Raw genomic sequence first — 25,983 nt, 5'->3', positions numbered from 1 at the left:
ACTCAGCATTGCCTTCGCTTATTTTGGGATTTGTGTTAACTGCCGTGTTTTGTTTTGTTTTCTTAAACACTGTTGTGAGTGTATGTGTGTGTGAACATGCGTGTTGTGAGGCATACGGAGGAGGGCACCAAGACCCTGCTGTTGTGAGCTTCCGAGGTGAGATATTCCTTGGAGAGGAGCCAAGATGTAGAGTTCAGAGGGGTCCCTGTGTACCCTGTTATGAACTCTTGCAACCTCTGTGTATTGTGTGTGTGTGTGTGTGTGGGAGGGGGTGATTGCGTGTGTGTGTGTGTGTGGGGGGGGGGGGGGGTTAAACGGTTGGTGTAGTGTCGGTAAATGAGTGAATGAGCTCAAAAACATGCACTGGTCGACCTCCCCTGTGCCAACAAGAAGGAAAGTGATGCTCCTTATCAACCCACTCACCCCACCACCACCCACACACACACCCACGCATGCACGCACGCACGCACACAAACACACACACTCAAGTCACAAACACTGCATTTTATCAGGCGATTCATTTCAACATTTCATGACTGGCAGAGGCTGGGATTTGATATAATTTTACAATTTCGGCATTCAAAACCCCAACAAGAGCCATTTTTCTACATCGGCGTTTCCTGCTGGCATCCCTTTTTTTGCCTCTAGCAAACACCGTCAAGTTGCGACGTAGGCCGTAAATGAGTCCATTAAACGAGTGTGTGCGTACTTGCGCAACCACATTATCTGTTGTCGTTTAGTTTTTTTTTCAATTGAGGTGTACAGCTTATAACTCACATTAATTAATGGTTGAAAAGGTTTTAAAAGAGGAACTTGATCTATTTTTTTTTTTAATATCACAGAAACCTGGCATTTTACCAGAGGTGTGTAAATGTTTTTTACATCCAGCCGACATAGGTCGGTCGGCCACGACGCAACGTACCTGAGCCCGAGTCGATTTGTTTCCTGTTTACGAGCATTAAGCGCGATTAACGTGGCACCCTAAACTTTACCACATGGTCTCTTGGCCTTGGAGAAAAACAAGTCCCCGATGCCTCCCAGCTCAATCCCGTCAAAACAAACGCGAAACGGCAGTGTCGCCACTTGAGATTTGTCATCGATTGGAGCCTTAATCAGCTCCATCATCCTGTTTATGACATGAAGGTCGAATCAAAGTCAAGGGAAAGGCCATTAAACATCATCTGCTGACAAGATGGGAGCAATAAGGTTGTGATAAGCGCAACTGCCTGTTGTACTGGCCCACATGCCGATACCTCACACACACTTTTCCACTCTGGATGCTAGCAGGAGCTTTATTTGAGCCTCCGCATTGCTCCGACACGCTTGTTTTGATGGTTTTCATGCCGACTTTCGAGTTGCCGGGCTCCGGTGTTTACTACGTCAGCCGCCAATGAAATCCGATCGCGTTACTGGAGGCTCAGGAATGTTTTTGAGCCCATGAGTGGCGGGATGTGTATTCACGTCGTTGGGCCTGCTCCTGAAAAGCCCCCTGGTTCCCACCCCGTCATTTTGGGGCTCCGCTGTTTGCTCACTCTCACTTTATGAATCAGAAGCCACACGTGTTTTCCAGGAAGACTGTGAGTACGAGCGTGTGTGTTCGGAGCGTTGGCCCCGACCAGTCATTTCCTGCCATGCTTAACCTCTGCCCAAGCTTACCCTCAGCGTCGCCCAAAGGGAGACGTTGAAAGGGGGCGGGAGACCGCCGCGAAGAACCTCAATAACGCCTGCGGATATATCGCCTACTCTCGTGTCACCGGCATCACAAGCAAGTGCATTTCATTCACGGAAAACATGATGGAGTGGCGCGCTGGAGCGTCGAGGGAGTGCTGACCTTCACGTGGAGGAATTCTTTGGAAAACACATTTCTCGTAAAAGAGCCCAATACAGCCGTGCCGATACGCTACAACTTCCAAAACATGTGCGTGTTTTCACATAAGAAACTCCATAAGAAAGCTTAAACACGCACGCCAAAGGTTTACATGAATGCTACATTCTGCAGTGACAACATAAGTGCATTCCTCACGCTGATTATAATTCATTGTCCTATCAAAGCCATATGTACAGTATGATGTATATTACTTTCAAAGTCAAATATTGAACCACAGGTGCAAAAAGGAGTTGGAGCGTAGGCTGTGTTTACCTTCACCTTACACATCTCGCATTCCTCCGTGGCACATGATCAATCACGGTCGAGCGCCTTGGACGGAAACAGCGCCTTATGATGCCACAGGGCGGGTACTTTTCAAAACCACTTCATGGCCATCTGACAAACATAATCTTACGCTACAATGAATTCATATGGATGACAGCTCCGAAAATGCATGGGGACAAAGCGGGAACTTATTTGATTTGATTTTATTTCGATGGATTACTGTTGCAACTAGTGCACTAGTGCATGCTGACATCAATCAAAGGCAGGCAGGCAGGCAGGCAGGCCAATGAGTTGACCAAGGGAGGCCGCGGGAGTACACTTCGTAAGGGGGGTCAAAACGTTGACAAATTCACCCCGCGGACTCAGGTCGTAGAGTAGCCAAGTGCACCAACGATGTCATAAACGAGTTGACAGCGGCCGCCGTGGCAAAGGTGACATAACGGACGAGAGAGAACGTCACGCGGTGTTTATTTTGGTCTGATAGGATGATACGGGGGCAGCACGGTGGACTAGTGGTTCGCGAGTCTGCCTTACAGCTCTCTCTGGAAGTGGGCTTGTCGGTACGCTCCATGTTGTGCGACTCTAAATCATAGGTGTCAAACTCAAGGCCCGGCCGGGGGCCATATCATTTTTTGTGGCAAATTTTGTCATTACCAATATTGCAAATTGTCTTCACTTTGCCGGAAAAGAAGCAAGGCGCCAGCTCTTACTCTGACCCGGGAATCCTGAACCAGATTTGGGGTCGGCGGGTTCGCGGAAGTCTCCTTTGAGTTCGAGCCATCGTCTCCGTAATTAGAAATGACCTACTTTCTGTATAATGTCAATAGCTTATGGCGGATTGTTAGGGTTTTGGGTTTTTTTTTTTCCTTCTTTTACATTTGATGATATTAGTGTTGGCTGCATGCCAAGAATTTTGACACTCATAAAGAAATCAAAGAACAAACAAACTAACGCAAAGTTGAGAGAGTTGACAGCATTGATTTAGCCACTCGATTGTGATGTTTTGGATGTTTATTCTCTGGGTTTCGCTTTTTTTTATAATGGAAGTTGTTTTACACTGTTAGTTATACAAACTCTTTTTTCTTAGCACATTTGTGTGTTTTTGTAGTTTTCACCTGAGGAAGAAATGTAGGATTTTGTTTTTGTCTTGTTTTTAGTTGTTCATTTTCACAATTTTGAAATCACTGTAAAAATATGGTCAATGCTAATTAGAATTAGATCGCTTTCTAACCGGCAAAAGGTATGGATTTGGATCTTGCTTTTTTATCATGTGAAAAAAAAAAAACATAACATTTTGACCACCTAAAAGGTCCAACTCTTAGGAGAGTACATCAAATTGTAAACCCCCCAAGTATGCCAAAAGACATTGGGAAAAAACCCTGAAGGACGAGCAAGACATTGCCACCAGTCGCCTGTCATGCATCGTGCAGCAGTTTTCGTCTTTTTTGTCGATTTGCTTCATCTGGATCCCAGAACTCTGTAACTGTACTCTCAGTGAACTCTGCGTCCGTGTTTCACCTCAGTCACCCCTCAGCGTTAGGCACAGCACTTGATAGGCAGGCAATACAACAGATAAGACGCTATCACCAAATTGAACAACATGTTTACGAGCGTGCGCCGAGGAAGTCTATATGTTGTGTAAGATGGCAGCGAGAGGAAGGTGGAGCTCCTTGCGTGACTTCACCACCACTCGCTGCTGCCGTTGCTCTGTAGTAAATATTTTCATTCTGACTTTCTGAAGGGGTGGAGCCAAGGGGGCACCTCACATTCTAGGTCAGCACTTGTTATGCGAGAGCTCGCCGCTGTGACTGTACAAAGCCGTTACAACGGTGAGAACAACAAGCCGGCTAAAAGCGTGGCCTCCGTGCCGTTTTGCCACAAGCGTGTGTGTGTGTGTGTGTGTGTGCGTGTGCGTGTGCATGTGCGTGTGCGTGTACGTGTGGTGCGGCGTGAACGTCCAAACACAAATGTCAATCTATGTGCACACGCATGGCCTGCGTAAAGGCCCCCTACCCGAACCCCGATCTGGTAGCCGCTTCAAATGGGCGAACTCACTGACCTGTGGGTCGATTTGGACAGGGTTCGAGTCATTGAGTTTGCATGCACGAGAGGGTCAGCGGGCCCTCCTATCAGGATCCACTCACACTTATCATCCTGCCTATCAGTCAGCGCTCATCTGTGCACAAAACACACCACAGGGTTCAATCAAAAATGATCAGTCATCCTCTCAAAAGCACATGCGCCAAACTCGAGCACATTCCTTCGTTGCTGTTGACTCTGTTTTGAAGGCCCAAAAATTCCCAATCTAATTGGTGGTTGACTCTACGTTTCTCGATGTGTGCTTCTTTGAAAGTCATCAATGGATGACTCCAAATCAAAAGCCATGGCATTCCTGCTCACTCATAAACAAGACTTCACTTTACTTGGGTTGGGCTCTTCCACTCGGATCTCTTCCTTGACCTGAAGAGGGAGGGCACCGCAACCTTTTCCGATGAACGCCAAATTCACTCCGACCGCGGTACGGATGCTTTGCGTTGTCAAGTGCCACCCGCCCAGCCGGCCGCTCTCACTGACATCAAGTCTTCACAGCCACGCCCACGCAATCAAGTCACGCAACCTGTCTCTGCTCGACCCCGAGAATTCAGCAATCATCATCCTCAATTCAATAAAGTCCTGTCCTGTCTTGTCCGTCACATGCGTTGAGTTGCATATCACCAAAAGTACATTTTGTGAGGAATGGAATTGCACAACCCTAGCATCTGACAAAAACACTCGGTGTTTTGCTCAAAACAGGAACACACTATTACTGCGATAAAGTCTCATTACTCACTCATTGTGTTCAAGGTCAGCACCAAGGCTATTGCGTAGTTTGTGTTTGCCTCTGCACAACAGGCCAAGAAAACATGTTTTTTTCTGTGTGACTCGGGGTGGGGGGGGGGGGTTCACGTCATGTCCCAGCGCTCCGTGACATTGCCTGAGTCACCTCGGACAGTTCAGGACAGAGAACGCGACCTGGCCCCACCTCAGAGTTCTGGACACAGGTTGTCATGCTGTTTCGCCTGATTGGCTTAGGAAGATGAAGAACAGAGAGGGAGAGTTTACAGTCTTGTTGCTTTCAAAACTTTGCAGTTTACTGTAATGCAGTTAAAAGGAGTGTGTCATAAACAAAATGAATGTACAGCCTTCTACAGTGACCATAAATAGATCAATCCTACAAAATCAGTCACTTCTTCAAATGTGATATGTTATATATAGCATGCAAAAATAAAATAAGTTCAAAATTGGACTGAAACCCCGATGGCATATTGTGCCATGAAAAAAGACAATTTTCAACATGCTTTTCAACAAATAAAACAATAACTATTTTCCAAATGACTTTCAAATGTCAATTTCCTGCTAATTTGCATTATTTTGGGAACAAAAATCATACAAAGTCCTGCTGTCTGACAGAAGTGTCATATATTTTCAACGTCAACGAAATGGAGTAAAACCAAGCTATTGTGCGTGGAAGCATTTTTCACTTAACTCCAAAATGTGCCAATTTTTATTGATGTATCGATGTTTATAAATGTAATGTGTTGTTGTTATCAATTGTTAAAAATGTAATGTGTTGTTGTTATCATCATTTTTACATAACTTTGTACCAATTCAAAACAAACGTGCAGTATGGGTGATTTAGTTTTAGAAACACAGAATAAAACAGATTAGCACTTTAACCCAAATAAACTAAACTAAGCTAATCGCCGTCATGCATAGTAGGTGCATACTGTACATAAATATGAGTGCACGTCATCATGTGTGACTAATGCGAGAAAACGTCAAAGCATTTATTCAAGTGTTTTGTTTTGTTTTGTTTTTCCAATCCCGACCGACCATGTGCTTTTTGTCTCCCAGCACATTCTTGAGCGTGCGTGCGTGCGTGTACGTGAGCGCTATACTGTAACATGCACTTGGTCTGTTTTAATGGTGTGACAAAATATCATTATTTCTTGTGCGGAACTATTAATACACAAGTTTCAAATATTCCAATTTTTTTTGCCTAGGCCTTGTGTCAGTTTTCCTTTATCATATTTTTTTTTCAATTTACTGTATTCTATATTAGGGGTCACCACCCTTTTTGAAACGGACACCTACTTCCTGGGGAGTGATTAATACAAAAGGCTACCATTTTGAAACATCAAATTTGCTCAAATTAGATAAATATGTTATTCCCAGGGCGGCACGGTGGCGCACTGGTCCGCCTCGCTGTTGGGAGGGTGGGATACGCTCAAGCACGCACGCGACCCCCGTGGGGGGGGGGGGGGGGGACAAGCGCTACAGATGATGGATGGATGGACGGACGGTATGCTAATCACATCGCCACTGGACAAAGTTGTGCAATTTTTGGATGCGGAATTGTCTCTCTTTGACTAGAAAAAGACGACTTCAAAAACTGGATGAAGTGACGTTCCTTAAGTGGAGTGATATCAAACGTCCAAATCATTTAAGCAAATCGGGGAAAACAGCATTTAACAAACACGCGAAAAGCACGCTCTCTTCACAGGCTCAAATATTTACCCACGGCGTGTGACGAGTGCGTGTAGTAGTAACATGTACCGTTGCCAAAGTTTCGTCCCCCTCCCCAAATGGGTGCGCGCATCGGTCCACGCGAACCGCGTCACCTCCACGGTGGCTCATGTTTATTTATGAAGCCAAAGAGGGAGAGGGGAGGGGTGAAGGTGGGTGTGGGGGTCGCGAGGGGGCACTTCCGTGGTTTATCTGAGGCCATACTATCCTTTCAACGTGGATCCATAAATGAATGGTGGGCTTGGCGGCCACACCATGGCGCACCGGCCCCTGATTGGCTCAGTGCGCGTCGGAATAAACCCACTTGGCGTATATATGCGGCCGTGAGGTGTGACAATTCCAGGAAAGCGAGCAAAGCCTAACCCTAACCCTAACCTCCTAAAAGAAAGCAAGAGAAAAGAGAAAGAAAGAAAGAAAGAAAGAAAGAAAGAAAGAAAGAAAGAAAGAAAGAAAGAAAGAAAGAAAGAAAGAAAGAAAGAAAGAAAGAAAGAAAGAAAGAAAGAAAGAAGACGCGAAAAACAAGTGTCAATAAGAGAGCTACGTTAATCTTCTCGGGCCGACCCAACCCACCCCACTAGGAGGAGGATGAGGGCGCAGATCCAAAAAGTGCCGCAAATCGTGGAGCTGCTGAGGAAGAAGTCCGTAGGACTGCAGCACTTCAAGCCCACATCCTCGGTGTGCGTCTTGGAGGAGAAGGATGCTGTGGAGGTTGCGCGGTGCCCGCATGCCTCCTCCTCCTCCTCCTCCTCCTTCTCGGGGGCGCACAGTCTAGATGCCATTCCCGGACCCACCAACTGGCCGCTGGTCGGCAGCCTGGTGGAACTCCTGCGTAAAGGAGGACTCACCAGACAGCACGAAGCATTGGTACGCTCGAATTTGTCTCGTTTATCTTTCATTTGGTCTAATGCTATTGTTTTCCCCCCACCCCAAGGTGGATTATCACAAGAGGTTCGGGAAAATCTTCCGCATGAAGCTGGGCTCCTTCGAGTCAGTGCACATCGGCGCGCCTTGCCTGGTGGAGGCGCTGTACCGCAAGGAGGGCGCACACCCGCAGAGGCTCGAGATCAAACCCTGGAAAGCGTACAGGGACATGCGGGACGAGGCGTACGGGCTCCTCATCCTGTAAGTCGGCGGAGGGCTCACTTTTGGATCGAGAGGGTTCCGACTTGGAGTGCCATCATTTTTATTTATTTTTGGTTATTTTCATTCTTATTCAGGGAAGGAAAAGACTGGCAGAGGGTGAGGAGCGCCTTCCAGCAGAAGTTGATGAAGCCGACAGAGGTGGTGAAGCTGGATGCTAAAATCAATGAGGTAAGACTCCAATATGAGAATAGAGTCTTTTAATTGTGATGTTTGATATGAAATAATAATAGCAGTATTTATGAAATTACATTAGGTGATGGAAGAATTTGTGAGCAGAATTGGAAAAATCAACACAGATGGCAAGATTGAAGACTTGTACTTCGAACTCAATAAATGGTCTTTTGAGAGTAAGTTTCATTCTATGATGCGTCGGAATTACGGGGCCCCAAAATGTTTTTTTTTTTTTATCCGATGTATTGACGATATGACCATTTCAGAGAAATCTGTTAAACATTGCTAGAATCCATGACACATCTTTAGTGATTTTTTGTCTTAAATCAGTACCAAAACGGAACGTGCAAATCGTGTTGTTGTGTTGTGTTTGTTCAGCCATTTGTCTGGTGCTCTACGACAAGCGCTTTGGTCTGCTCCAAGAAAAGGTTGACGAAGAGGCCATGAATTTCATCGCCGCCGTCAAAACGGTGAGTGCACGCTTCATTTCAAATCACTTGTTTCTATAAGCAGTATTTAACCAAAATGATCTATTTTACGCAAAATACAACAATGATCGTGATCTGTGATGTAAAGTTTTACAAATGATAAAAAGCCCAGAATTTCTTCAAAAACATCTAAAATAAATTGGCAAAACACTATTGCAGTAAACATATAGAAGGTTTATCCAGGATGACATGAAAACATGAGCTCATCCGTCAAACTAAAGCACAGTCCTGTAGGTGGCAGTGTTGTCCACCGCCTATAATACTGTGCAGTGGGCGCTCTGGAGTTGCCTCTACTATACAGTGTACTAGAGCGTGACGTCCAAAAGAATGTACTCGCATGGCTGCGAGTTCGTCGGGTTCACCAGCTGAACTGTCGCCAGTGAAGCCGGTTACTGGGGCAAACCAATACCGTCAATGTACTATCACAAAAGACGGACGGGATGCTCGTTGGCTGATAGCGTGGACAAAGACCACAAGTGATCAGCAAAGGTGATGATTGAATTAACTGAAGGGATGGACTTCAATTGGCAGATGATGAGCACGTTTGGCATGATGATGGTCACGCCCGTGGAGCTCCACAAGAGCCTCAACACCAAAACGTGGCAGGACCACACCGCCGCTTGGGACCGAATCTTCAGTACAGGTACGCATCCAGATAAAAAGGACAGAGGTGATGAGCCGACAAGATGGCAGCAATTCAATCAAAGCGGAGAGATCTTCTGGAATGGACACGGCTTGTGGGCCATAATCGTATTGAGCTGTTAAATGATTCAACACATTTGCTATTATTCCACATGAGCCGCTTTATACCTCACAAGGTGAAAAATGCGTGGTGCCGGAAAGACCAACCGGTCAATCAGAGCAGCTTTCACTATGAACTGGATGCTCACTTTTTTGTGTACATGCTTGAACGGGAGCCAAGGGATTTAGTAAAACCGTGTGACCCACGAGAGGACAAACTTGGCAAATATTTGTCGTAACAACAGCAGTGAGGTCGGTGGGGACGCTGAGCGCAGGAGCGACCCGGTAAAAAGTTCAGTTATGACAGCGGAAAGTAGATGTAGCAATATGGAGGAAACGGGCAGAACTGCTAGAGTTGCCGTTGACTATTTCAAACCAAAAATGGAGTATTTTCCCAAATGAATGCCTGGAAGCACTGCGCTTGCATTGACATTTTTTTCATGCTCCTTGTGACCTTTTTAACGGTACACCGCTCTCTCTTCAGCCAAAGTTTACATCGACAAAAAGTTGAAGCGGGACGGCCCTGCAGCACCGGACGACCTAATGGGCGACATCTTGCACAACAGCAACCTTTCCAAAAAGGAGCTGTATGCAGCCATCACCGAGCTCCAGATCGGCGGCGTGGAAACGGTGAGATGCATTCACATAACACGGGAGAACTAGTCAACTCCGTTAAGTGAGGGTTAGCAAGTTAATAGCAGCTATAATTACATTCGCATTTGCTCAAGCAAGCGCCGCCTTTTAAAGCCACAAACACTAAAAGTCCCATTTAATAGAGCAAAAACCTGCACGTGTTTAATATTGCAAAATAAATATTCAATCCGAGGGGTAATTGCTAGAATACTCGATTTGAAGAATGTGTAATAGCTATCATTTGAAGCGTGTAGGGAGGGGCACTTACTAACTTTTCGCTAGCGTCCGAAAGGTCCCCACCACAATAAACGCTTCACATTACCGTCATAAAAATGATATAAATCACACCAAAACAAACATGTGCTACAGTTACAGTGCCTCACATGTGTTGTGTGAGAATTGAAGTGAAGGGGCCTTTGAGGAAGCGGAGGAAAAAAAAAAAAAAAAAAACTTCCAGCTCCTTTCAGGACCCCACAGCAAAAAGCACTTAGTAAAAGGGGCTGCCTCAACGTGCCAAGTCTCACCCCCCCCCCCCCCCCCCCCCCTTCTCTCTCTCTCTTACTTTCTCTCAGACTGCCAACAGCATGCTGTGGGCTATTTTCAACCTGTCACGTAACCCCGCCGCCCAGAGGAAGCTGCTGAGCGAGATCACAAGAGTGGTGCCCGCCGACCAGCAACCTTGCGGGGAACACCTCAAGAGCATGCCCTACCTCAAAGCCTGCCTCAAAGAGTCCATGAGGTACAATACATTTTCAGTTCACACATTTCCACTTGAGCGCATAAGAAGCACCCCGAAAAAAAAGCTAATCAATTGCAGGGAGAAAGCCCTAAAGTCATTTCCAGAAAGTCTGCATTGGACGTCAAACGGTACAACGGCGCTTATGTAAGTCAAGACCTGAGCATCGGGTCAATATTTAGAGCGGTACCACGGAGATTAAGAAGCCAGAGCCCCCCTCCACCCGCACATGACCGCCGTGACAAGCTCTGTGAGATAGAACAGCATGACCGGCCGGGTTCTTCAAGTGCAGTCACAAGTCGCCCACGGTGTCATTGAGGGCTCCTAAGTACATCACCCGGGGAATGTAGGAACGCAGTTTGGGGGGAAAAAATAAATAAAAAATGACCGCGTGTTCAGCTCTTGTTAAACGGCTTAGGCATGCTACACTAGACTTTCATGAGGACCTAATTCTCATGCGTTGTTTTTCTCTTCCTTTGACAGGTTATCGCCATCCGTTCCATTCACAAGCAGGACCCTAGACAAAGACACTGTGTTGGGAGATTACGCCATTCCCAAAGGAGTAAGTGGCTTTACGTGCCATACGCCTGACATGAGCAGATTACAATCATTTACATTTGACTTTACGTGTCTGAAGGAGGCAAGTGAATACAACATGTACAGTACAGAGTCCAGACGGAGAACCTACCCACCCACAAATCATTGTCCCATTGGCATAAGCGCCCAAGTCATTTTGGAAACAAGAAAAAAAACACACACAAACACACTCAACAAATTGGACAAATAAAAGGAGTCTGGTTACCGCACTTTGGATTAGCAAAAGAAAAGAGCGCATTGTTTATCTCCCATCCAGCACTTGTGCCATTAGGGTCAAAGGTGAGGTTGATCCACAGCTATTCACCCTCCCAGTCACACAAGTAGTCAATTGAGAGGCCACGCTGGTAAACACTAATGCCCCCCCCGCCCCCGCCCCCGTAATTGTGACATAACACATTCTATGATATTGCTCCTGTTTTAGATTGTCCAAATGTACATAAATGAGAGTACACTGAGTGTCATTCTCTGTCGCCGCCCAACAGACAGTTCTGATGATCAACTACCACGCCATCGGTGCCAACGAAGAGTACTTCAACGACGGCAAGCAGTTCAAGCCCGAGCGCTGGCTCCGTGAGAACAGCTCCATCAACCCTTTCGCCAACGTCCCCTTCGGGATCGGCAAGAGGATGTGTATCGGCAGGCGGCTGGCCGAGCTGCAGCTTCAGCTGGCGCTGTGCTGGGTGAGATGCTCACGTTGCCATCAGCCACCTCACTGTGCAATGTGACTGATTTGCAGTCACTGTGCCACGAGACCAGCTTCTAAAATGATATTGTTATTTACTACAAAAGCCCATTTCAACGTAGGTGCTTGGCACAAAAATGTCACTAGACGGAGCCAAAACCACTGTGCCACAAGATCAGGTTCTAAAATGATATTGTTTACCACAAAAGCCCCTCCCCACACGTCAACATAGGTGCTTGGCACAAAAATGTCACTAGATGGAGCCAAAACAACATTTTTATATATTGGCATTGGCCTGAACACAAAAGCAGCATATAGCTGCCAAAGTTGGGCTCATCCCGTGTGTTAACCACATTTCAGATCACATTATTAGGAACATGCATGGAACAACTACAATTAATTTCAATTATTCAAATTTTGACTGTATAGTGAAACTAGAATAGAGTAGAACTAATGATCCTTCGGTTATTCATTCCCCTTTAACACATTTGTGACAATGAAAATTAGTTTACAGGACTGACATCAACCTTACTGCTTGATGGCTTAGGACCCCTTTTTTTTGGTCTCTGTGGACGTTTTCACTGACTCGTGGTCTTTCTTGTCAGATGGTCCGAGATTACGAGATTGTGGCGACGGATGACGAGCGGCTGGACGTGATTCACTCGGGATTGTTGATTCCCAACAGAGAACTACCAGTGGCCTTCATCAAGAGATGAGGTGATCATTTAGAAAAAGTAGCTAAATTGTGACGAGACATTGTGATTTTCTAAGAATGTCTAAAAGTGATCATTTGAAAATGCAAACACTGGCAGAGATTCTTATAAATAACAACATATATTATAGTCAGACATGATCATTGTCTTTGCAAAAATGACGTGAATAGTAATTTGTTACAGGAGTGTGTGTCTTACTTGTTGCTCTTGCCAATGTTAATCTGTGACCTCTTCTTTGCCTTCCAGGTGTTGTATTCCTCCAATGAAAAGATGGTACCTCTGCTGGACCTCTGACTCCCTGTATTGCTGCTCCGTAAATAGAAAGATGTCAAATTGTAATCATGCCATGAATACCTCAAACCTATTTAAAAGTATTATTCAAGACTGTTGATGGCTAACATAGCAGTTATTGTGTACAAACTGAGTGTAGGCAGCTGTCTTGGAAACTTATTAACGTCCTAGATGTAGATGTTAAAATGTTTATTTTCATTGTGTATATAAAGTGCAATGACAATGTACATTGTTTTATGTCGACATTTTATTCACCAAAATAAAAACATACATATAACAAAGCTTTCTTGTTCATTTCCATCAGTCATTGTGGACGGACGGGGGAGTTAGTTCGCAAAACAGCCGTATAAGTATCAAATGGGAAGAAATTGTGTAATGCTGCCCTCTAGCGGTCAAATGCTTAACGCTAATCCAGCCATCACGGGATTGACGACACACTGAACTGGTCGCCAGCTCGCCGCAGGGAAATATTTTAATCATTCCAAAAAAATCATTAAAGGTCAACACCTGCCATTTAAAAGCCAATGTAAATAAGCCCCTAAAAGATGTCATCCTCAATCAACCGTGCAAATCCAGTCAAAATTAAAAGCGCATATGCGCACAAACACAGCCGCAAACTCACGCACGCCCCCCTGCCCCCCTCCACACACAGGAAGCTCATTGTTTGAGTCGAGCACTTCCCCAAAACTACAATACTCATTTCACATTGTCGGCTGTTGCCGTTGAGGGCTTTATTCTTTGGGAAATAATATCATCAGATATATATGAGAGTGAGGAGATGGCATCTGACATCTGTCAGGAAGAGTTGGACTTTTCAGACTTGTTTCTCTATAATGCACCTGGCGAGGACTTTTCTGTTGGCTATATCCCAGGTAAGCGGCCATTAAACATAATTCTGCGTACCAAAACTAAATATTGATTTGCAGTACCAATGAATAGCTCCAATGGGGATGACCTTTCTATTAGTATGCATGTTTGTCAAAGATTTGGCACGCAAAGTATTTGACCTACGAAATTCTCATAATTTGAATCATATTTAATGATTAAATATGAGTGCAAATGAGTGTGACTGGTTTTACTGCCAGATGATGCCAATCAACCCGCCGTACTTGAGGATAGGCCAGCCGAAGACAGCTCATCAGAGGTGGCATTTGGCTCCAGGTACCCGAGAACAACACGGGAGCTCATTCCGGCTCCCAGTCCCAGGATTGAGATCACTCCATCGGTGGGGGACTGTTTCACCCTTCAGGCCTTACAGCAAAGCCCTGGCTTCAAAGCCCTTGGAGCCTACCGGGAGTGCGCAAGCCCCGCGAGCAGCAACTCCTCCGCAGGCTTAACAGCGGATGGGTGCTCTCCATCAGTATCACCATGCATCTCCCCTTCCAACATAGGAGCTTGTGCCACGGAGCACTCCACCATAGATATCTGCTCCTTTATTCAGGATATCCAAACATCTTCAGCCCAGTCTTCTCCTGGTAATAGCTTCACCGAGGAGCTCTTTCTCCTGCCTGAGCACCGAGTGCCCCCCTCGCTATTTGTCCACCGACGCTGCCGTTCTGCGTCGCCACAAGGCAAGCGCGCGCACGAGCAGGACCTTCCTTGTCCGGGGGCCACTCCTGTCAAACAACGTTCCCGTAGCCCGAGTCCTATCCCCTCTCCGTACACACTGCAAGGCTCCTACCCCCTCCATCACAGCCAGGTTCCAGATGAGCAGCAGAGCCAAGGCCAGGCCTCCGGGCTGTGCTCAAACGACAAGGTGAGCGGCCGCATCTTATCTCCAGATGTGGCGTTAGGTGCAAATAGGCAGAGGCCAGCTTGCGTGTACAGGGAGGGTCACCACCAGCTGGACATGGTTGGCAGGCTAGAAGATGAAGCCAGACTTGGAGGCTTCCGTGTACTCCCAACTTCATGGGCTCCTCCTCATCCAATCCACTTTGGAGCATTCGGGTGTGTGGCTTTTCTATCTCAAATAGAGTCAAGAATATCACGTTTCTTTCCTCTTATGGTTTCTTTCTCCTGAAGAGGTCTGTCCTTGGCACCTCTACCTTGTCTGGACTGGCCATTACCCAGCCGGACGAGTCAGTACGAGCTAGTGATCAAGTCCCAGCCCAGGTCTCACCACAGAGCTCACTACGAGACAGAGGGTAGCCGCGGACCTGTCAAAACACCTAACGGAGGACACCCTGAAGTCCAGGTACTTGATTTGATCTAGTCAACAAACCCTTTTGCTGCAAAATGTTAAGAGAGACAGCCATGCAAAGTCCATCATATGACCTGTTGAAGGTGGCGAGCAGGTATGTTCACATGAAATGCACATATTGTCTCATTCCTAATCTCCTTAAGTCTGGAAAAGGACTTAATGAGCAGTTGCAATGCGCTGGTGAAAACCCTTCGCACAGCGAAAGCCTGACATGAACGTGTTTGTCAGCGGAGCACTCGAGTGTGATTCTAAGTCGCTTTGGTGGAACCCACCAGCTCCTGGGTTACAGAGGCACGGCGCCGCTCGGCCTGCAGGTCTTCATCGGGACGGCCGACGAAAGGGTGATGAAAGCTCACGCCTTCTACCAGGCCCACCGCATCACCGGCAAGACCGTGACCACGCCCTGCGCGGAAAGGATGCTCAATGGGACCAAAGTGTTAGAAATCCCTCTCCAGCCAAACAACCACATGACAGTGGTGTGAGTAGAGCCCGAATGTCGAGAATGGCCTCCTGATGATAGACCATTCAACTTTTCTTAGGGCTTGGTTGGTTCCAGAAAGAATCCCGTCTTACTGTTGCTCTTATGTCGCGTTTCCAAGGGTCGACTGCGTAGGAATTCTCAAGCGGAAAAACATTGACATCGAGCTGCGGAATGGCGAGACCGACGTCGGACGCAAAAACACTCGCGTGCGCTTGGTGTTTCGTGTTCACGTACCGCAACCTGGAGGCCAATGGGTGTCACTCCAAGTGGCCTCTCATCCGATCGAATGCTGTAAGGATGGAGCAAACCATCATCCGTCCTAACAATGCCAATAGCGTTTGTTTTTATTCCTCTCCGTTAAATTTGAACTTGTGTTTGTTCAGCCCAGCATTCAGCTCAGCAGATCCCTCTGGTCAAGATGCAGGACCTGGACCGATGCTCCGTACTTGGTGGACAACAAATGATCCTGACCGGGCAGAACTTCAGTTATGATGCCAGAGTGATGTTCTCAGAGAAGGCACAAGGTTAGCGTTTGATGTCAAGCAGAAATGTCTTGAGGATGTACAGAAACAGAAAGTACCTTGCACTTTTTACCGAGCACAGACACGGGAAAGGCGTCTAACCGTCAAACCGGAATTCTTCTAAACGAGAGACTGTCAGATATTTTGGATTCAATGGCTTGTATGCCATCTCATCAAACAGTAGACAAGTGTATTACTTGACATGGAAATGTCTGCTTCTGCGTGCTGATGTTGGGAGAATTAAGCTGTGAGAAATTACCAGTCTACTGTGGATGACTAAATTGCGGTAGTATGGCTTAAAGTCAACAGGATGTGGTAAGGCTAAAGTTAGATTTGAAAAAAAAAAAAGAAAAGCAAGCAGATGAGCGATCAAGTTCTAAACATTCCACACAAAGCAGATGTCACCATTGAAACGTCTTTGTATCATCACTTCTTTCAGACGGCCAACAAATCTGGGAGGTGGAGGCAAATGTAGAGCGAGAGAACAAACAATCTGTGAGTTAGTCTTCCATAGCCTCCGTTTGTTTCAACAGCTAACATTTTCACTGTCTCTTCCAGAATACGTTGATTGTTCTGGTGCCTCCGTATCGGGATGGCACCATATGTCACCCGGCCAAAGTCAACTTCCATGTCATCAATGGGAAGAAGAAGCGCAGTGAGCCTCGCCACTTTATCTACACCCCCGCGATAGGTATTTATCTGAGCACGCGTGAAAAAGCCGGCCATCTATTTCCCAGCTTTTCTTTTGCACCCCAGACATTAAAACTGAGCCACTGGATGGGTGGCAGGCGCGCGACTTCTCCGACCCTCGGTCCGACGCGCAAACAAAGTCACCCTTCCATCGGCTGGAGAAGGAGAGAAGTCTTCAACCGTTCAGCGTGCTTGCATCAGATCCGTGGAATTACCAAGCAGTCCTTTACCAGTCAAGGACAACTGGTCTCATCAATGAGCCAGATATTTTACACCCTACAAACCAGCTTTATTATCCGAGCAACGCTAGCAGCATCCGCAAAGTTCCGGGTTCCAATGTCCTAACGACAACGGAGAAACTGAGTCAAGTTCCTCAGGCCTATTCATCTCCAAGACTTCAAAGTTTTGTGCAAGTAAAGATGGCGTCTTCCAGATTGGTCCAAAGTGACATATGTGGGAAGTCTTCACCCCGGACGGACTCGAGCGGAGCCGACCGAGAATCTCAGACGCGTCATGAGAGGGTTACAGTAAAAGAGGAGGACCTCAGCTGTGTCTACCTTGAAGACGGTGAGTAAATATGTTTTTTGCGGTGACACTACATAGCGATAATCCGAATGGAGTCTGTGTGGTTGCAACTGGCAAAGACCAACGACAAAGCAAAGCCCGAGGTGAAGATTTCTTACGGGTCAGCCTGCAAAGCAAGCAGGCGCGTTGCTTGCAAATCCGCACTTGTGGTTTCATTATGAGAGCTTTTCTGTTTACTTCCCTCTTCCTGTTCTTTGCACTTTCACTTGCAAACAGACTCTTGTCGAGGTGTCAAGAAAACTCAAAGCGAGCTCATGTGGAGCAAAATATTTAACTAGCCCACAGTCAAGGCAAATAAGTATGCAAATAAAAGCAGGCGAAGCAGTGTCAAACAAAGCCGTGGTGTCTGTGTTTTTTTTGTCTGTTTTTGCATCTTTTGAGGTCCAATGTGCTTGGGCAATACAGTCCCACAAAAAAAAAAAAAAAAATGATACGTTGTAGTATTGAATGGTAAAGTTACTCATTCATTCCTTTTTGCAGTGAATGACATCATCCGAAGAGACCTGACAGCTCATCACAGTGACGCTGCTGGAGGCCACCCAGACTCCAAGAAGCACATGACATAATGGGAAAAAAATCAAACCCGCTCATCACCGACATCGTCGGCTTTTGCATTGACTTCTTTGTGATGTCATCAGTGATTTTGAAGTCAGCTTTTACAAGTTGTGCCTTTCAAGTGATTGTGATTATGTACGTGTGTGTGCTATGGATAAAGGAATAGGTGTTCAACTCCTAATAATGCCTAGCTACAGGACTGTGTACCATATGTCGCAAATGGCAAAACCATTTCTGTGATTTTAATAACCTTTTTCCCCCTGGCACATGAAACGCCATGGACAAATTTGGGATCTTTCATTTCTCACCCCGTGACGACTATTTGGGTGCGTATACTCAAAAGGAAATATGGAGTGTTGCTTTAAAGTGCTCCAAAAATGTGTTTCAATGGAATCAAGCTAAGCATAAACCTGCCTGTGAACTATAAATAATTCCGATTGGCTTTGTCGCTGCCAGGATATCTGATTTTAGAGCCGAAACCTGTCTTGAATTTACATGAGAAAATGATATGAGGCTGTTAAATAAATGTCGAGCTAACGCATGGGTTTGATTAAACTTCTCGTACTGAATGTAAGTTGCTTTTAATATGTTTCTATCCATTCCAGAGAACCAAGAAAATGTGCTCAGGAATTTTCAAGGGAAGCTTCGAAATGGCAAATGTTTCAAAAAAACATTCGACGCGTGTGAAATCACCTCAAAGGTCAGTGAATTAACCGAGAAGACACTTGAGCTTGCACCTGCTCAAAAGACCACCAGGAAGGTTGACACCACGCCTCCAAACCAGAAAGGCAAAGACACCAACAAAGTTGTGGCTGCCAAAGCAAGTAAACAAAACGCTAACGCAAAAAGAGATGCTGGCAGATGGACACAGAGACTCAGAGGTTCAACGTTACCAGTGAAGACTGATGGGACCGTGGGAACGCTTTGCACCCAACCTGAAACGCCAATCAGGGAACACGAGTGCAAAGCTATCAAATCACCCATGAAGGTCACAAGGACCAGGATAGGTTCTGGCCTAAAACAAAAGACTGTCACAAGTCCGCAAAGACTCAAAGCCAAAAAGTCACCTGTGACAGCTGTGCAAGTTAAAGGAATTAAGAAAAAAACTGGCATCCAATCGGAGGCTCACACAAGGAAGCTTCGCAAGGTCAAAATTGCAGAAATGCCACCGAAAGGGAGAAAACTCCAATCGGGCTCAAAGCAAAAGACAACAACTAAGCAAAGAGTCAAAGCCAAAAAGCTACCGGTCAAAGCTGGGCCAGCTAAAGAAATGACCGGCACGTTACAGGAACCCCGCCCATCCCAGAAAAAGCGGAAGGCTGATACGAGGCAAGATGCCACCAGAAAGAGGCAGCGGCTTGAAAAGGGCACCAGCAGACAATCTGGCGCAAGCGTCAAAAGGGAACGCAAAGGCAAAGGCAAAGCCAAAGCCATTCCGGTCTCAGCGAAGGCCACCAAAGTTAAAGACGAGCCAAACCCAGAGGCCTTCATAAGGAAGCAGAAGATCAAAGATCAAGTTTCAGTCGAGACTGTGCACAAGAGAGGCAACAACAAACAATGTGCTACCAAACCAGAGAGTTTAATAGGCCAACGTGAGCAAACAGTGCCACCTAGAGGCCGTTTGGGAGACAAATCATCAGTGGTGCCAGCTGAGAGGGAGTCTTTTCTGAAACCAAAGACTTCTTTCTTAGACCAAGTGAAAAGCATTCTCTTAAGTGCAACAAGCAGAGGTAAGGTTTCACATTTGCACCACTTTTGTTCCGGTAAATCCTCATGTGTTTGTGCGCAGCCACCTTTGAGACCAAATATGAGAAGTTTGCCAAGATCGGCGAAGGGGGCTTTGGTTCAGTCTATGCTGGTCACAGGAAAACTGATTCGAATCCAGTAAGTCGGCACTTTGCACCATTCAGACGTTTCTTCCCGACGCTAACCAAATGTTTCCTGAAGGTGGCGATCAAATACATCCCCAAGACAAAAGTCAAAAATGTCCCGTTGGTGAGTGGTACACACCGTATTTGCCTTCATCCTGCTGAATTATGTTTTCATTGATTTCCACGGTCTCATAGAGCATCAATGGAAAAGTCCAGAAGGTCCCCTTGGAGGCCATCTTTATGCTGCAAGCATCCAGTATCAAGAATTCCGATGGGAAGTCAGCAGTAATATCACTGCTGGAAATCTGCGATTTGGAGAAAGAGCTTGTTCTGATTATGGAGAGGCCCGTGCACTCGGTGGCATTGTCCACATACTTGATGCGGCGGACACTCGGCCTCCTTGAGGAGGATGAGGCAAAGGTAAGAACGGCGTTACACCACATACTTTGAAATTGTTGATTTGTTCTAACTTGTCCATCGTCAGTATATCATGAAGCAGCTGGTAGACGCCGCCATCAAAATGCACGCTGCCAACATCTTCCATCGAGATCTAAAGCAGGAAAACATTCTACTGGAGGCCTCGCCCGGCGTCACTCGAGTGCGGGTGATCGATTTTGGCTGTAGCTGCTTAGTTAGCATGGAACCGTACCATGACTATTTTGGTAAGGCTGATCTTAAGCTTCTGGCACTCCTGATGTGGGTCAATTGACAGAGTCATTGTTGTTCTAGGAACCTTGAAATACGCTCCTCCAGAGTATACCCACAAGCGTCCATATTGCGCTGGTCCGACCACAGTGTGGCACCTGGGTGCGCTACTCTTTGAACTGCTGGACGGGACGCAACGATTTGACACCTGCATGTTCCTTTCTGAAGGCCTTAAACTGAATAGGGATTTGTCTGAAGGTGAGATATTGTCAATCATTTGCATTCCTTCAACAGTATGTATATTCCAACAAATCATTGCAACCTTAACATTATTTTACTTTTTTTCCAATCAGATTGTGGAGATTTTTTGTGGATGTGCTTGAGTTTAGACCCAACTCAACGGTGCACGCTCGAGCAGATGCAGTGGCATCCATGGCTACTCTGATATCTTCCGACTTCACTTCTTTTTTTAAACATTAACCTAACGGGTGACTGAATCTCTTGCAATGTAAATATGTAGTTTTTTGGTATGGACTGGACAAATAAATATTAGAAGCCTTTGTAAATTCTATGATTTCAGCCTCAACAATAATTACTCTCAGATTTCCATCGTCATTCATGAAAGCAGACTCGCGTTTGATCGACATTTGCAAACTTATGCTTTTACGTTGGAAAACATGACAAATGACCAAAGTGAATCAGGTTAGAAAAGGGCACAGTTCGATGCTCACAACTTACCGCTAGAGGACGACACTGCGCAAAGTCGCTACCTAGGAACCGGAAATACATTATGAAGACCTACGCCACTTCCTGTAAAAGGTTTTGTTTTCATATAATGCGTGTGCCAACGTTTCTCGAAATTGCTTTTTGTTGTACGAGTTACAGCTAACCAACTTTTCATCCACAATCTATTTGGAACAAAGAACGGGTTTTACACTTCTGGTACGTCTTATTTGGCGTTTTAATGCAGCCTCTCAGCGTTTTGTTGCGTTCAAGGGACTGTTAGCAGCGTCGTAAACTAGCAATAATATGTAAGCATACAAATGTAGTTCGTGGCATTTGGTTTCGTGCTTATATTGCAATATGAATAGGTCAGCAATGTCGTTTTTGCAGGACAACGTCAAAGAAAACGTGTGTTAAGTGTTAAAGTGAACATTTTCCGCAAACATGTCTAACTGAGCTTACATATGTATGCTAGGAAATCCTTGAAGTTGTTCTTACGTATTCCTCAGGTTGCTAAAGATGTCTGCAGAAATGGACTTTTCTCCCCCAGAAGTTCCCGAAGCAACATTTCTCGAGAGCGTGCTGCGCTATGGTCTCTTCCTTGGTGCCATTTTCCAGCTCATTTGCATCCTGGCAATCATTGTGCCCACCTCCAAAGGGCATGAAAAGGTAAGCCGTCAGCCGCCCGTAGTCTTTTACATGGAAACATTGTATGATCGGTCAGTATTTCTTTCAATAGTGCTTTCACTACATATTGGTGATAAAAGCAATTATGATGGGAAAAAAACAGATGAACTTGAACTTTTTTTTTTCTTTTTGAAATAAAATCCTTCTTGTTCTGTGCGTTTAGGAGGAGGCAGAGTCCACCAATGGCAAGGCAGCAGATCATGCAAAGAAACCCAAAGCGGCGGTGCCTCAAATTAGGCCAAAATCCAAGAAGGAGAGCAAAAAGAAGCGATAGCTGTGCGTTGAAATGGAGCTTTGTCATGTTTTAGTCACTATTGCTCTTCAAAGCCACAATAAGTACAGTGCCGTGAAAAAGTTTGTGAACCCTTAGGATTTTACAATATATTTGCATTTTTTTAAAGAAATAACGGAGACAAGTTCACAATAGTGTTACAGAATGGTGACACATTGCCATTATGGCTGAATACAAATTAATAGGACTATATTTTAACTATAAACACACAAGAATAACAAAATAATGAAAACGCAGTTGTGAATAAGTTTGTGAACCCTTGCCAACAGTCAGAGTTAATAGCTTGTTGCACCTCCTTTAGCAGCAATGACTTCTTGCAATCTTTTCTTGTAAGTACTGACGAGTCTCTCACATCGAGCTGGGGAGATTTTGGGCCACTCCTCCCTGCAGAACTGCTTCAGTTGTCCAAGGTTTGATGGTTTTCTTTGGTGCACTGCTTTTTTCAGGTCCGACCACAACATTTCTATCGGATTTAAGTCTGGACTTTGACTGGGCCACTCCAGAACATTGAATTTTTTCTTTTTGAGCCATTCCGATGTTGATTTACTTGCATGCTTTGGATCATTGTCCTGTTGCAGCATCCAGTTTCTTCCTAACTTGAGCTTCTTTACAGACGGTTTAACGTTTTCTTCCAGAATATTTTGGTAAACCTCGGAATTCATGATTCCTTCTATGATGGTAAGTTGCCCTGGTCCTGCTGCTGCAAAGCAGCCCCATACGAGTACTCGTCCTCCTCCATGTTTTACAGTAGGGATGAGGTGCTTTTGTTGATAAGCTGTGTTTGGTCGTCTCCAAACAAATCTGTTTTGATTTTGGCCAAAAAGTTCTATTTTAGATTCATCAGTCCATAAAATGTTGTTCCAAAATTCTTGAGGCTTTCCTATGTGCTCTTGAGCAAATTTTAACCGAGCTGCAATATTCTTTTTTGATAGTAATGGCTTCTTCCTTGCTACCCTTCCATGAAGGTTATTCTGAGCCAGTCTTTTTCTGATGGTGCTGTCATGAACTTCAATTCCTTTGCTTGAGAGAGATTTCTGAAGGTCTCTAGAGGTAAGTCTGGGGTTATCAGTGACTTCTCTCACCATCTCTCTTTCTGCTCTGCCTGTTATCTTCCTTGGACGACCAGATCTTCGAAGTGAAGTAGTTACTCCATGTTCTTGGTACTTGTAAATCACTTGTCTTACAGTTGAAACATGTAGCTGCAGATCTTTGGCTATGGTTTTGTAACCTTTTCCAGATTTGTGAGCTGCAATTATTGCTCCTCTGTGGTCTGGAGACAGCTCTTTAGATCTTCCCATTGCTAGATTTGTAATGTTTGTGTCCACGCAGGTATAGCTCTACTAAATGACAAGTACATTCAGGTGAGTATACAACAAGTGTGGCTTTAAGGTCTGTCAAGTCACATGAAATTACCCGAAGTCATCTAGTATTGAAAGACATGTCACACAGTCAGTTTTAACTTCTATAGGTGGAAAGGTTCACAAACTTATTCACACCTGTGTTTTGATTTTTTTGCTATTTTCTTATGCTTCCTGTTAAAACAGGGTTTTGCAGATTTGTGTCAATGCTAACTAGCCTTGTGTCAATATCCTGTAACACTTTTGTAAACTTGTCACCGTCATTTCTTTAAAAAAAGTGCAAATATATTGTAAAATCCTAAGGGTTCACAAACTTTTTCACGGCACTGTATATGCAACACTGCAGTTGAAATCTTGTTTTGTCTGTGTAGACAACCATGTTTGTTTGTTTTTTCTATGATCTCCATTCGTTTTTAAAAAATAAACATTGGCAATTAAATGTATAGACTGTTTTGATCGCGTCTTTTTAATGACACTGCTTACTTTACTGCAGGTGGTGATGTAATATCCTGACTTGTTGTAATAGCTATTTCCCAATAAAGGTAAAACCCTCAAAGACGTGAAAAAAAAATCCCGGTTATTGGGCACAATCCAACCTTTTGAAGGGCAGTACAGTCAACTTAACATGATGTCGTGTTGTTCTGGTGATGGATGGCTGTCCTTCCTGGTTTTGTCACATGTTCCCATCCTCATTTTGTGTCACAATGCTAAATGGCTACATTTGAGCATGACTAACATCAAGCATTCTAATAAAATGTAGAAGATTTGGAAAAAGAGGCAGCATTTGTAGGAACCTGCGCTGTGATGATGTCATCGGCCCTCAAATGAATTGGGACACAGCTATTGACTCATTTTGAACGGCGTGACTTCCTGATGCGCTTTACCATTGTTGCAACAGAGGATTAGATCGTTTTACAGAAGGCAAGCTATTTTTAGCGATGCTCACTATGAACATTATTATTGCGTGAAAATTGGGTCTTCTTGCATTTGTGCACTCCGCGGCATTGCGGAGCATACATATTTGTAGATTCAATGGAGTTATATACATATAATTGTTTTGTTTATGATTGCATGTCACTAATCAAATGCTACCAGAAAGGAGCCACTCAACTGCAGTATTGATGGATCTCATTTTCAAATGTATCAGGCATAAGAAGCGTCAAAAGACAAACAAATGCATGTGTAAAATGTCAAGTGATGTTGAATTTAAGGCTTCAATTCCAAAGGGTATGTATGTCGAGCACTATCACAACACAGCTAGAACGAATGACATACTTACAGTTCAGAATGGTGGGGTCAGTGTCAGGCTTTGGGCTTGCTTTTCTTTGGTTGAACTTGAGTCCTTTTCGTGGTGGAGGGAATAAGGACACGTCCAAACCCCATTCAGTCTAAGCATAATACCTTCAGGCTTTTGAAAGAAACAATGACAGGAAAAGCCTAGCTGAACACCTGAACTTCATGCATGTTTAGTCACGGGGCACATTAAATGGTGGCAGGTGTGTGCTGACTCTTGTTTACCATGAGATTGGTTGTTGGTGCTTTCTGAACACAACCAGACACTTACAAGAGGGTGTGCAGTGTGCACAACCACAGTTTGCAAGTTATTTTCACTTGAACATATTTCTTCTTCATTTAGTTGAGCTTTATAGGTTAAATAGGTCACATTGTTAATAATGGGAAGAGGTTTGGAATCAAAATGAACTTGGTTTGATTTTTTCAAAATAGTCCTGGGATTTGTCGACTTTCTATAGCTACTACATCGAGATGGATGGATAGATGTTTTAAATAGACTTTCCAGATTGTGTTTTGCAAATAAAAATCAATCAGGGAGGGATGTTTACAAGATGACCGGGAGACGAGCGCGTTGATCATGCCTGCCTACACCTTCAGTGTGAATCCGCGCGACGCGCGTCAGCAGCTTTACGTGGATGCAGACTACACGCTGCCCAATAAGCACGCTCCGTCGTGGGCTTTTCTTTCTTTATTTATTCTGTTTGCTTCCGCAGGGGGGGGGGGGGGGGGGGCATGATGTCTGCTCCACACTCCAGTCAGCCTGCCTCCTCCTACCGCGTCGACACACGGACGCGCCACTAGGGCTCCTCGCCGTAGTACGTAGTAAAAGAGACAGCTTTGTCCGCCCGAGCGCCGGACCGCCGGCCTACTCACTGACAATCGGCGTGTACTGTACCCATACGGAGAGAAGAAGATGCACCCCCCGCCATGACCTCCGCTTCCTCTTCTCCTCCTCCCTCCTCCTCCTCCTCTTCCTCCATCTGATTGTATCGAAATTCGCTAAATGGGATTCACTAGCGTTTCCACAGCAACGTGCACTTATGAAGACGAGCGAGAGGATTTATTAACCCGTCTCTGATTTGTGTTGGGCTTTATCTCAAGGAAAAAGGTGAGTCGATTTGTATCATTTGGGCCATTATAAATTGTTATTTCAAAAGCCAGCCACTGCG

The 25,983-nt window shown here is 45.2% G+C and overlaps 4 protein-coding genes and 1 long non-coding RNA gene across 7 annotated transcripts; 4 read left to right on the top strand and 1 right to left on the bottom strand.

Annotated features, from left to right (window-relative positions):
* The first annotated feature begins 6,940 nt into the window (after positions 1-6,940).
* On the top strand, positions 6,941-13,195 carry cyp24a1 (cytochrome P450, family 24, subfamily A, polypeptide 1). The gene is made up of 12 exons (XM_049733819.2): positions 6,941-7,582; positions 7,650-7,840; positions 7,936-8,029; positions 8,115-8,208; positions 8,411-8,502; positions 9,052-9,163; positions 9,746-9,891; positions 10,467-10,633; positions 11,114-11,192; positions 11,710-11,907; positions 12,515-12,626; positions 12,869-13,195. The coding sequence occupies exons 1-11, from the start codon at positions 7,304-7,306 to the stop codon at positions 12,623-12,625; spliced, it is 1,563 nt and encodes a 520-aa protein (XP_049589776.1). The 5' UTR covers positions 6,941-7,303; the 3' UTR covers position 12,626; positions 12,869-13,195.
* Positions 13,196-13,576: 381 nt separating this feature from the next.
* LOC125977380 (nuclear factor of activated T-cells, cytoplasmic 2) lies at positions 13,577-18,514 on the top strand. The gene is made up of 10 exons (XM_049733806.2): positions 13,577-13,785; positions 13,999-14,860; positions 14,936-15,107; positions 15,389-15,591; positions 15,713-15,885; positions 15,978-16,118; positions 16,555-16,610; positions 16,674-16,806; positions 16,872-17,372; positions 17,871-18,514. The coding sequence occupies exons 1-10, from the start codon at positions 13,692-13,694 to the stop codon at positions 17,954-17,956; spliced, it is 2,421 nt and encodes an 806-aa protein (XP_049589763.1). The 5' UTR covers positions 13,577-13,691; the 3' UTR covers positions 17,957-18,514.
* Positions 18,120-21,021, top strand: LOC125977383 (uncharacterized). 3 transcript variants are annotated; one of them, XM_049733816.1, is made up of 9 exons: positions 18,120-18,271; positions 18,551-18,645; positions 18,730-19,675; positions 19,735-19,829; positions 19,893-19,940; positions 20,012-20,236; positions 20,301-20,478; positions 20,546-20,719; positions 20,815-21,021. In XM_049733816.1, exons 1-9 carry the CDS (start codon positions 18,223-18,225, stop codon positions 20,904-20,906), a joined length of 1,902 nt encoding a protein of 633 aa, XP_049589773.1. In that variant the 5' UTR covers positions 18,120-18,222; the 3' UTR covers positions 20,907-21,021. The 3 variants fall into 3 exon arrangements, with proteins under 3 accessions (XP_049589773.1, XP_049589771.1, XP_049589770.1); XM_049733814.1 differs by having other exon boundaries at positions 18,551-19,675; positions 20,313-20,478; XM_049733813.1 differs by having other exon boundaries at positions 18,551-19,675.
* LOC125977394 (uncharacterized) lies at positions 20,534-25,509 on the bottom strand. The gene is made up of 2 exons (XR_007484619.2): positions 24,801-25,509; positions 20,534-21,876 (listed from the first exon to the last, which is right to left on the bottom strand). It is a non-coding gene; the product is annotated as an uncharacterized lncRNA (long non-coding RNA).
* On the top strand, positions 21,704-23,964 carry manbal (mannosidase beta like). The gene is made up of 3 exons (XM_049733833.1): positions 21,704-21,853; positions 22,035-22,210; positions 23,853-23,964. Exons 1-2 carry the CDS (start codon positions 21,704-21,706, stop codon positions 22,143-22,145), a joined length of 261 nt encoding a protein of 86 aa, XP_049589790.1. The 3' UTR covers positions 22,146-22,210; positions 23,853-23,964.
* Positions 25,510-25,983: the final 474 nt, after the last annotated feature.

The sequence above is a fragment of the Syngnathus scovelli genome, chromosome 11 (genome assembly GCF_024217435.2).
Source record: "Syngnathus scovelli strain Florida chromosome 11, RoL_Ssco_1.2, whole genome shotgun sequence".
NCBI classification, from domain to species: Eukaryota; Metazoa; Chordata; class Actinopteri; order Syngnathiformes; family Syngnathidae; genus Syngnathus; species Syngnathus scovelli.
The sequence above is the reverse complement of the archived record's forward strand: the minus strand, read 5'-3'. Positions and strand labels throughout refer to the sequence as shown.